Here is a 12761-nt window from a genome sequence, read left to right as displayed (position 1 = left end):
TAAAGGATTCTCCTTAGGTTGCTGATAATTACTGAGGTAAAACAGTACTATCTCTTAGTACCTGGGGAGGGTTTTGTTTTGTTTTAGGGTCAAATGTGGTATTTATAATAAATAGGAGATTTTGATGAAGGAAAACTACCCCCTGCTGTGAACAAGCAAGAGAGAAGTTAACCATTACAAAGGAACGGTTTTGCAGGAAATTATGTCACTAATACAGAAGTTACTGGTTAACTGCAGTTCGGTTTCTGAATTAGTGGAAACAGCTGCATTAGGGAACTACGATGTTCTGATGTTATTTAAAGTTTGGGAATTCTAACTTAAAAAATTTTTATCACTCACTAAGACTAGCATAAAAGCCAGGTGGCTCAGTGGTAAAGAAAGAATCCACCTGCCCATCTAGGAAACGTGGGCCAGGAGGATCTGAAGAAGGAAATGGCAACCCACTTCTGTATTCTTGCCTGGAGAATCCCATGGACGGAGGAACCTGGCGGGCTACAGTCCATGGGGTCCCAGAAGAGTCGGACACAGCTTAGCACACACGCCACGCCATAGAAGATGGCATCATTAAGGCTAGATGCCCTAATGTTTTTTATTCACATATATCGATTTCTAACTTAGTTATAAACTACTGAAGTTTCAGTGATTGCACAATATAACATTTTTTTCAACTCTCCATTTTATGACCTATTTGATCACTTCCCAATGACATGTTCAAATAGCGAAACAAAACCGTACCGAGTGCAGATTTGAAAAGCACTGAAAACATCCGTGTGAATGGAAGACAAGATTTAAATACCATTTAAATTAAAATGCAGCAAAAGCTTTTCCTAAGAAGACCCCAGGGAGTTTCCTGGTGGTCTAGCGGGTAGAGCTGTGCAGTCTCGGTGCTGAGGGCCCAGGTTCAATCTCTGGTTGGAGAACTCTTTTGAGCCTTGCAGACAGCTCGGTGTCTAAAAACAAGAACGAAAGATCCCAGCACGCCCTGTGCTGTGCTTAGTCACTCAGACGTGTCCAACTCTCTGCAACCCCATGGACTGTAGCCTCCTCTGTCTCCAGGCAAGAGTACGAAGTGGGTTGCCATACCCTTCTCAGCACACCCTGAACCCTGCCTAACTAATTTTTTCCCACGATTAACTCAAATTTAGTCTGAAAGAGACAAATGGCAAAACAAGTTCAGAAATTTTACTCAGGCCAGAAGGGAGAGGAAAAAAGAAACGAAAACCATCATATGACTTGTATTTATGATGTACATTTTTTTCCCCCACCATCTTTGCATCTGTGAAATGAGGATGAAACAGAAATGGGGTTTAGCCAGTTCACCATCAGCTAAACCTGAAAGCCGTTCCCTACACTTTCTGGTAAACTTCAATTATGCCATCTGTATTATAAGCTGGATCCTGCGAAACTTTTCCCTAGGCATTAGGGTTACATTAAAAATGTCTGGATGCATGTCTATCAGTTTCAGAAGTTCACTCCCAGGTCTGGTAAACTGGGAAAGGTCTAGAACATGCCCAGCCTTCTTGAAAAAGTGTGCCTAAGTTCTAACATCTTCCTAGATGATTCATATCTGAACATGGCTTCCCTTAGTACTGGCAGAGGGTGTAAGAAGTGCAAGCTCAGTTCTTTAAAAGAATAAAAAGTAAAGTAAAGTTTAACAAGAAACAGCAGACTGGTTCCAAATAGGAAAAGGAGTATGTCAAGGCTGTATATTGTCGCCCTGCTTATTTAACTTATATGCAGAGTACATCATGAGAAACACTGGGCTGGAAGAGGCACAAGCTGGAATCAAGATTGCTGGGAGAAATACCAATAACCTCAGATATGCAGATGACACCACCCTTGTGGCAGAAAGTGAAGAAGAACTAAAGAGCCTCTTGATGAAAGTGAAAGAGGAGAGTGAAAAAGTTGGCTTAAAGCTCAACATTCAGAAAACTAAGATCATGGCATCTGGTCCCATCACTTCATGGCAAATAGATACAGAAACAGTGGAAACAGTGGCTGACTTTATTTTTCTGGGCTGCAAAATCACTACAGATGGTGATTGCAGCCATGAAATTAAAAGACGCTTACTCCTTGGAAGGAAAGTTATGACCAACCTAGATAGCATATTAAAAAGCGGAGACATTACTTTGCCAACAAGGTCCGTCTAGTCAAGGCTATGGTTTTTCCAGTGGTCATGTATGGAAGTGAGAGTTGGACTATATAGAAAGCTGAGCACCGAAGAATTGATGCTTTTGAACTGTGGTATTGGAGAAGACTCTTGAGAGTCCCTTGGACTGCAAGGAGATCCAACCAGTCCATCCTAAAGGAGATGAGTCCTGGGTGTTCATTGGAAGGATTGATATTGAAGCTGAAACTCTTAATACTTTGGCCACCTGCTGCGAAGAGCTGACTCATTGGAAAAGACCCTGATGCTGGGAAACATTTAGGGCAGGAGGAGAAAGGGATGACAGAGGATGAGATGGCTGGATGGCATCACTGACTCGATGGACATGGGTTTGGGTGGACTCCCGGAGTTGGTGATGGACAGGGAGGCCTGGCATGCTGCGGTTCATGGGGTCGCAAAGAGTCAGACACGACTGAGCGACTGAACTGAACTGAACAAATTATACACCATGTCATGCAAGGTTTTACTCTACTTAACTCTTATCTCCCCTACTCTAAATTTCCTGAGAGTAAATTTTCACCAAACTTGCCATATCATTCTTGGCTATTACCTGGAGCCAATTCAAGCACATGACAATATGAAGTACATGTACATTTATTTATGAAAGAATACAGAATAAGGTCTATTATCTTCACATGCCAAAATTGTAAACATTTTGACAGATGCTAAATGTTTATACAAAATTTTAAACTGTTCCTTTATATTAAATACCTTTTCAATACACCCATAGTTATTAGTACATCAGGGTGGAGAATGCACCAGTTATCAGACGTTCACCATGTGTTTTCTCCAAAGATGGTAGTTCTAGCACTTTTATTCTGAGACATGCTTTAAAACATCTCTGTGGTGCCACAATCTTTCATCTACAGGGGTGTATGGACAGGCCACTCAAGATGGCTGTTCTCTTGCTCTCTGGCCCCACCAGGGCCTGCTTCTGCTGCTGCTAAGCAGCTTCAGTCGTGTCCAACTCTGTGCGACCCTAAGGACTGACTGCAGCCCGCCAGGCTCCTCTGTCCATGGGATTCTCTAGGCAAGAACACTGGAGTGGGTTGCCATGCCCTCCTCCAGGGGATCTTCTGGACCCAGGGATCAAAGCCAGGTCTCCTGCATTGCAAGCAGATTCTCTACTGCTGGGGCAGGAGGGAAGTCCCACCTACACCCTGTTCACATGACTGACCTTCCTAGGAACTTAGCCCAGGCCCCAGCTATTGATAGCTTATCAAAAGGGCAGTGAGGGGCATGCTGCTCTGCTGATTTGCCTGGTTAACTAATAAGCCCAACTGGTAATAACTAATAACCCCTATAACTGGTAATCTCCCCTTCCCCCCAAGAGCAAAGACTGCCACCAGATCCTGCCCCCCTTCCACAACACACAGTGGGGTGTAGTCTTAGGACCTTGCTTCAGTTGTGTAAGCTCCCCCATCCTGTAAACCTCTGATATCTCTGATTGCTGACTTGGCTGTTTCTTCGGTCTTGAAGCTAGCCAGGCAAGCACAGGCATTATCGTGCTATCTTACACTACTGGTTTCAAAAAATGTAATTGAGAAAATAAATGAAGTGGCAAGAGGGTCTGAGCTTAAGTTTTTAAAACTAGAGATGTGCTCAGATTCTTGATGTGTAAACTCGTTATGGTGGTTGATTTTATTTGTCAACTTGAAACGGGCCGCGCAAGTTAAACATTATTTCTGGGTATCTTCGAAGGTGCTTCCAAATGAAACTAGCATTTGAATCAATGAACTCACTAAACTGTTCTCCCCAATGTGGGTGGGTGTCATTCAATCCACTGAGGGCCTGATTAGAAAATAAAAAGCAAAAGAATTCACCTTCCCCACCCCCCCACCCCCCCCACCCCCCCAACCCCCCCCCCCCCGCAACCCCCGCGCCCCCCCCCTCCCCGCCACCTTACTATTTGAGCGGAACATTTACCCTCATCTTCTCCTGCCCTTAGATTGGCATTTATAGCATCAGCTCCCCTGTTCTCAGGCCTCAGACTAAACTGTCTCTCCAGCTTTCCAGAGTCTCCAGCCTCCAGATAGCAGTTCATGAGACTTCTCAGGCCTCATTATTGTGTGGGACAATTCCTCATAATAAATCTCCTTTTATCCTTTCGGTTCTACTTCTCTGAAAAATCCTAACTAGTATACCAGCTGTTTCTGATTTCTGTATTAGGAATTCCCTGCATCGCTGAACTCTGTGGGACAAACGTGTACTCCAATAGTTAATAAGTAAGCAAGCATTGGAAGAGTGCTCCCTCTTGTGGCCGAATTTCTTGAAAAATTTCCAGCAAGGGAACGCACCCTCTTGCAGACCCCAGGTGTGTTGTGGTCCCAGACCTCAGAGAAGCCCCTTCCCATTATAGGTACAGGAAAGTGATTTTAAAAAGCTGGGATTTTGGTTTGGGATAATGGACACAAATCGGGACACACCTTTAAGTCATAAAAATAAGGAAAAAATGGAATTCAGTGCTGGAGTCTGATACCATTAGATTTTCACTTTTTAATGTCTACCACATGTGAAGAATATGTCTAGAAACATCAAAAAGGACATATCTTCTAAAGGCAAAAACAGTCTTGGGGTTTGTGGATTCTTCTCCTTATTATAAAATACAGTAAGTAGCTCTCGATGATGAGTGATTTTTGCCCCCCCAGCAGAGAGTGGTAATGTCTGGAGACTGGAACCTACTGAGTAGACAAGAAGAATGCAACTAAACAACCCACAATATACAGGACAGCCCTCACCTGCAAACTATCTGGTTCAATATATCAATAGAGCTAAGATTAAAAAAAAAAACTGAAATAAGAATATTCTTATGAACTCAGTCTCATATATGACTACATACTTTTGGATTATGCATTTTGTCTTGTAATATATTTACAATGTTTAGCCATTGTTCTTCAAAATAGAAAATACAGTTGGATGTGTTGGTTGCTAGCTACAGTGAGATAGAAATTCAGATATTCTTCTCTCTCAGCGAAATGCTTGAAGAGTGAAGTTTTTAAATTAACTCCATGTGGGCCTGAAATATTTTCATTAGAAAAACATGCCTGCTAGCAACAGGTGCATTGAGACTGGAGAAAAGAGAAAAGATTGACTGCAACATGGTTAGTTACCCCTCTGGCAACCAAGGAAAACCAATTCATTTAGGACCAGGAGCCCCAGTCTGGGATCCCTGAATCCTTAGGCTCTCTGAAAATAAGAAGAGTCTGAAAGCTATTTTCAACATTTTAAAAATGCTGTAATAACAGTTGAACATGTATAAGAAAATGCCAGACTAAAATGAAAACAGTATGTAGATGCTTATCATACATACAAGTTCATCTCATCTGACATAATATTGTAGGAATTTGAAGATCCCTGGGGACAAAATAATACAAGGAGTTCTTTGTGGTTAACAGAAAGTTAGAAACTACTGCCTAAGGAAACCTAGCAGTTGAGATAAGTGTGAAGAAATAAAATCCTACTACAATATTGCACTGATTTTTTTCCCTCTAGTTTACTACTTGCAGTGCTTAAGCACACTGCTTGGTTGTTGTTTAGTTGCTCCATCATGTCCAACTCTTTGCGACCCCATGGACTGTAGCCCACCAGCCTCCTCTGTCCATGGGATTCTACAGGCAAGAATACTGGAGTGGGTTGCCATTTCCTTCTCTGGGGGGATCTTCTCAACCCAAGGATCAAACCTGGTTCTCTTGCGTTGGCAGGCGGATTCTTTTCCACCAAGCCACCAGGGAAGCCCAGTACAGTGCTTGGTATATAATGATAAATTCAAATATTCTGGCTTAAGCCGGGACCTTAAAAAGAAGTAGAGCCACCTCACCTTCAGAATGATGGTGATGGCAGTAAAACTCCAAGGGAACAACAGAGGGATGATGGAACTGACTCCTAAACCCATCACAGAGAACGCTGCTCTCACATCCACCCTGAGGATCTGCATTTGTTTTTAATCAAGAACCCATGGGTTGTTTCCTTGTACAGCTTAGTGAAATTTAGAGCTCTAGTAATTTCTAGGCCCTCACCATCACTGCTCCACCACCATAGTCAAAAACAGTGTGCTTTCAGGGTAACCCCACTGTTTTATTTGGGGTCACAACTGTTTAGGCCAGCACATGCTTAGAACAGGCACAGAATCCACCCTCCTCAGTCTCCTCTGCTGACTCTTCCTCTGTTCTTCTGATGTTAGTTGATATGCCTTGAGACTGTGATCTGGACACTTTTCTCCCCTCTTTATTATACCCACCACCCCCAGGCAATCTCCTGCCCTCCCACAACCTCACTTACTACTTATGTGCCAAAGCCCACTCATTTATCCATCTAGCCTAGACCTTCTTCTTAGCTCCAGGCCAGCAAGCTATTAATAACTCTTTGTTCAGTTGGATATTTACTTGGCAATCTCAACTGGTCCAACGTAGAATTCTCAATCTTTCCTCTAAACTATCTCTTCCTCTAGGTTGCCCTCCCTCAGTACCCAGCACCGTAACTCACTATTTTACTTCTCCCAGAGTCATGGATAATGGTTTAATTAAACATGTAGTTTATGCTCAATAAATATCTGTGAGATAAATGCATAAATAAATAAATAAAAGAGGTACAACAGAGTCAGAGGTGCTGGGGATCATAGGTGCTTCCACAGATGCCAAGATAGGGTATCTGCAGCAGGGCCAGTCACCAGACGCATCATCAGATGCAATTCTCCAGGGAACAGTCTGAGCAGCCGTCACAGAGTTCTTCCACCTCTCACCCAGATGGAGGATACAGAAGGATGGAAAGACTGAAGACTTAGGCACAGGTATCATATGGAAGATTTGGAAAAAGCTGTGCTTGGGAAATCCCACCTCTACCATGACCATCCGGAGAGAGAGGTAGGGAGGGTGTTGTCCTCTCACTCCAAATCTAGCGAGAGGAACCTCTTTAGAGCACTCCAACAGCCTGAAGAGGACTCACACCCAGGCACGGAGACCAGCTCTGCAGAGAAGTAACTGCATTCCCTCTAAAGGTGCGTGGAATCCTGCATGCAGACCTGACAACAGGAAGGTCAATCTGGGATTGTTTTTAAAAGGATCCTACCCCCAAGAGCAGCATGGCCGGAAGAGGGGAACCTGCTTGAGGCAAGAAGGAGCAGAAACTGAAAGTGATCAATAGGGTCACTGCCCACATCAAAGGAATGCCAATCAGATGTGTCTGGGTGGTGGTGGGGAGGGAGGGGGAGAAAGCAGGAGGTGGTTCTCTGGAGATCGCGTGAATGTGCCCACGAGGAAATCAGCTTAAAATCTGCCCTGCCTAGAGAGAGCATGGAGCCATTATTCAATAAACACTTTTGGTTCATTCTTACTTTGCTTCACTGCCCAGCAGAGTCAGAAACAGCAGCCATGGAGTAAGAAAGGCATTGGGAAAAGGTTAGGGGGAGCTTCCCAGAATCTCTACCTATACCTCAATTTCCTATTTGTCCCCAGGCCTGACAAGGAGTGTAGAATCAAGTCTTTCCTTTGAAGAGTGAAGCAGTGATTAGTATACTGGCTCTGACATTGTAAATTACTGTAGTTTGTATACAGTGGATGTTTTATTTTTATTGAGATATGGTTGATTTACAATACATTAGTTTCAGGTGCAGAGCATAGTGATGCAAAATTTTTATAGATCATACTCCATTTATAGATATTATAAAATATTTGTTATATTCCCAGTGCTGTTTCCTGGTAGTTCATTTATTTTATACATAGGTGTTTGTACCTCTTAATCCCCTCCCCTTGACCTGCCCCTTCCTGCTCCCCTCTCCCCATTAGTAACAGCTACTTTGTTCTTTGTATCTATGAGTCTGCTTCTGCCTTGTTATATTCATTTATTTTTTTAGATTCCACATGTCAGTGGAAATACATAGTATTTTTCTTTCTCTGTCTGACCTATTTCACTAAACAGGATAGGGAGTGGATGTTTTAAATTGCTGAATGGAGATTAGAATGAACATAAGGACTGAGAGACCAGAGAAGTCATGGAACCTGCTCAAGTTTTCAAGAGGCAGGAGAAAGACCAGCCCCACTCAGCAGAATTAAAGAGACAAAAATAAAGTGTCTTCTGTGATTACATCCCACGAGGGCAACGTGCTCCAAGTACAAGCCACAGTGGTTTCAGTGATCAGTTACATAAACTGGGTTGGGCAAAGAAGGGGAAAAGGCCAGGAAGGCTCTGCTGGGAGAATATAATCGTTGTGGGTGTAGAGTCTCCAGGAGGCTATGATGTGCATAACTGGGATAACATTTCTGAGGTGAAACAGTTCTGGGTGAGAACCCAGGGTGAGCCTGAGATTAGGTCGCCGACCTGCTCTGAAGTTCAAGAGATAAGGAAAGGGGCTTCCCTGGCGGCTCAGCGGTTAAGAATTCACCTTCCAATGCAGGAGACCCGGGTTCGAACCCTGGTCTGGGAAGATTTCACATGCCAGGGAGCAGCTAAGTTCGTACATTATAACCACTGAGCGGACGTGCCCCAATCACCCAAGCCCATGTGCCTGGAGCCTGTGCTCCGCAACAAGAGAAGCCACCACAATGAGAAGCCCTCACACCGAAATGAAGAGCAGCCCCCATTCTCTGCAACTGGCAAAAGCTAGCAGCAAAGAAGTTCCAGCACAGCCAAGAGATATAAATCTTTAAAAAAAAAAAAAAAAGTAAAGAGATTAAGGGATCTTAAAGCCAAATTGTTATATAGATGCAGAAATCTTCTTGGATCCTTTCATAGCTTAGGATGAAAGAAAGATGATTATCACTTTCTTTGTGTGTGTGTGTGTGTGTTCAGTCGTAACTGTAGCCCACCAGGCTCCTCTGTCCATGGGATTTTTCAGGCAAGAATACTTGAGCGGGTTGCCATTTCCTTCTCCAGGGGATCTTCCTGACCCAGGAATCGAACCCACATCTCCTGTGTCTCCTGTATTGGCAGGCAGGTTCTTTACCACTGAGCCCCTTAGGAAGCCTACCACCCTACGAAAACTGCTCTTATCAAGATGACCAGTGAGCCCCATAGCATCATATCCTATACAGGCAATTCTCATTTCTCACCTAGCAGTAGCATTTGATGTAACTGAGCACTTCATTTTTTTAACACTTTCTTCACTTGATTTCATGGATCCTACCCTCTCTAATTTTATTCCTCCTTCCTGGCCATGCCCTCTCATATTCTTCTGCTGGATTCATCTTCTCTTCTTAACCATTTAATGTTAGAAGACCTAGAACTGAATCACGGGAACTGTTCTCTTTGAGAGAAAACTTTTCTCCTAAGAGGAGACACGTGGCTTTAAATATTTCTCAATCCCAAATGTGTATATCTAGCTTCAAAACCTCCCCCAAACTCCAACCTCTTACTTGCTGTCTATGCTCAGATATCTATCTGGTAGAGCTCTCAAATTTAACATGTCCAGAAACAAATGCCAAGCCACAGTCTGCTTTACATCTAAATTTGCCCCTCACCAAAATTCCCTATCTCAGTAAATGGCATCATGATGGCCCATTTGTTTGAGCCAAAAAAAATATGAAGTTTACTTCTGTGCCTCTTTATTTACATCCCATCTACAAATCTTGTCAACTCAGCCTTCAGTTTATTACACCAAACCCAACCAATCTCCCCTTCTCCATCACCCCCACCTTAACCCAAACCATCATCATCTCTCTGCTTCCACACTTACCTTTCTATAATCCCACACAGCCAAAACAATCCATTTAAATGTAAATCAGATTTACATCTTTGCTCAAAGTACCCCCCTTCCCATAGCTCCCACCCTTCTCAGATTAAATTCCAAGTCCTTGACATGAATTATAAGGCCATGTGTCTGGCCACATCCCAGAGTTTTTCTAAGGCTTTGTAAAGCTCACCTTAAACAGAGCTGTCTCATCATGCTGGTGACTTAAGTTTTAAGAGTTATCACATACTCTTTCCAAGAAATGTCTCTGATGGCATGCACTGTTTTTGAAAGATGTATTTCATCATTGTCACCCTTAGTTAAATGAAAAATCTACCAGCCATGTACTATATACCCAGGGCTCTTTTCCAGAGTTTCTAAACCCCACTCCACCCCACCCCATGGCCAAGGAAGCAGGGCTTGAAGTCTTCCTTTGCCCTCAATGCTCAAGTTGAACATCCCCTGTTATGTGAAGCCTCTGTCTATTGCTTCTGCTGCTGCTAAGTCGCTTCAGTCGTGTCCGACTCTGCGACCCCATAGACAGCAGCCCACCAGGTTCCCCCATCCCTGGGATTCTCCAGGCAAGAACACTGGAGTGGGTTGCCATTTCCTTCTCCAAGGCATGAAAGTGAAAAATGAAAGTGAAGTCGCTCAGTCGTGTCCGACTCTTCAGAACCCCACGGACCGCAGCCTACCAGGCTCCTCCATCCATGGGATTTTCCAGGCAAGAGTACTGGAGTGGGGTGCTATTGCCTTCTCCAAGCCTCTCTCTCCTGGCCTCCTAATCACCTTCAGTCTCAGTACCCTACAGGAAGGGGGAAAAAAAAAAGATTTTCCCTTATGTTTCTTTGGCTCTGTGTTCATACACAGTAATTGAATGGAAATCTGTGAAACTTGTGTCTACCGTGCATTTCTACTTGGAAGGGCAAGTCTATTAACTCACACTTTAAAAATATGCATATATGTTGTATTTAATCAATTCTAAGCCTCACTTTTCTCATATTTTCAAGGCTGATATTGAGGTCACTCAAATGATACAATTAGCAAAGTTTTTCAGCGAGTTTTCCTTCTTGGTGGTATATAAAATAATGGCATCTTGAAATCGACATTAGCTTACAATTGATTAAACAGAGAATATAAATCATCTGTGTTTATGTTCCTCCGTCTTCACTAGCAAAAGTTTAATATATCATTCCATATGCAAGTTTACTTTTGCTGCATTAAACTTAATTATAACATGAGTTGGGAATGGGTAATAACTTCTCACTTCCAAATTGTAGATTGCATCTGTATGAAAATGCTCCAGAAACTGTAAAACATTATATATATCCTGTGTGTTTTTTCACATTTAAAGATTACTAGTTAATAGAAGTAATCAACACTGTACGCGCCGACCAGACCACTGCAAAGGCCCAAGGGTCGAACCTAGGTTAGGCAGTTCAACTCACGCAGGTACACGCGCCCCACCCACCCCGGAGCCGGTCCATTCACGCTATACAAGTACACACAGGTGCAGAAGGCAAAGCTCTGATTGGCCGAGCGTCACCGGACGCGCACGCAGAGGCCCCTTCGGAGCATGCGCGGGAAATTAGACGCCGGCGCATGCTCAGTATGCCTCGGTCGCAGCTCGGGCGCCGGCGCGGGGTCGCGAAGTGCGGGCCGCCGCGCCACTGTCCGGCATGAAGGGCTGGGGTCCCGCAGCTCCCTCCTCCTCGCTCCAGCGCCATGGAATGTCTGCGGAGCCTGGCCCAGCTCCTGCCCCGCGGGGTGGGGCTGCCCCGGCGCACCTTGTGCGCTCTGGCCTTGGGCCTGACCCCCGTCATTCGCCCCGTCGTCGCCTACGGCCGCGCCACCGAATTGCTTGGAGGGAGGCGGGCCGCGCCTCTGTGCTGGCCCCGCCGGCTCCCCGTGACAGGTACCGTTCTCCCCGCCCTGCAGTTCCGGGAAGCCGGGCTTGTGGTGACCCCAGGGCCCGACCCGACCGCCCGAGCCCACGTGGCTGTGGCTGCCCGCCCCGCGGCCTGCTCCGTCCTCGGCCTCCGGGTCCGCTCTTGGGCGCCGAGGTCCTGCCCTCTTGCACAGGTCAGCGGGCGGAGCTGTGTCCCACCAGCTCCAAACTCGACTGAACACCGCCCCCTGGGCTCTGCTAGAGTCCGCTAGTCCTCTGTCCTCCCCACCGGTCCGGCTGCAAACGGCTGAGTGCGCTTGAGAGAAGGTTTTTATTTAGCTCCCATCCGTCATGATAGTGCCGGAACCAAAATTAAGCTTATCTACCTGGAATGTTTTTTTATAAGTATTTCTCCTTTCTATCTCTTTCTTTTGAACGGACACATTTGTCCAGTTCCTCAGAAAAGGGGTAGTGAGGCTGAAGACTTCAGAAACTGCTTCTGAGAAAGATCTAACTTTTCTTCAAGTACTGTGTAACCAGATAGAAGGGGATGGAGGTAGAAGTCTAAGTCCCCCCCCCCCCCAAATGGTAAACCACGATGATAACTTGACATTTTCAGAAGTGTGACAATGTGGGCGCTAATACTGCTCAAAAACCGGAGGCATGTATGCTTCTCTAAAATGTTCTCAAACAAGTTTTCTCAATTGTACTCAGAATGTTTCTAAAGTAGCTGACTATCTCCACCTGCTTCCTCATACTCATTAGGAGAGTCTTTCCAAATTGGGTTACATTGCTGATCTAACCTTTTAGGACAAGCATTGAGATTCAGAATCTCCCTCTGATACCTTAGGGTGAACGATGTCAGATTCATGATCTCTTTAGAAGATTTAGCTTTGGGACCAGAGACCAGACTTGACCACTCAGGACTCTTGTGTGGCGGTTTTATTAAAGTGAAAAAGGGACAGAGAAAACTTTTGATGTAGACATCAGAAGGGGGTGGAGAGTGCCCCACTTGCTAGTCTTAGCAAGGGAGCTGTATGCTGTTT

The 12761-nt window shown here is 44.7% G+C and overlaps 1 protein-coding gene across 1 annotated transcript in view; it reads left to right on the top strand.

Annotated features, from left to right (window-relative positions):
• Positions 1 to 11430: 11430 nt before the first annotated feature.
• Positions 11431 to 12761, top strand: part of MRS2 (magnesium transporter MRS2) — a 37257-nt gene continuing 35926 nt past the window's right edge. The window contains exon 1 of the mRNA XM_043908393.1: positions 11431 to 11742. Within this exon, the coding sequence (XP_043764328.1) occupies positions 11553 to 11742 (190 nt within the window). The 5' untranslated portion in view covers positions 11431 to 11552. The remainder of the gene's footprint in view (positions 11743 to 12761) is intronic.

Source organism: Cervus elaphus, chromosome 7 (assembly GCF_910594005.1).
Source record: "Cervus elaphus chromosome 7, mCerEla1.1, whole genome shotgun sequence".
NCBI lineage: Eukaryota > Metazoa > Chordata > Mammalia > Artiodactyla > Cervidae > Cervus > Cervus elaphus.
Note: the sequence above shows the minus strand (reverse complement) of the source record. Positions and strands in the feature narration are given on the sequence as shown.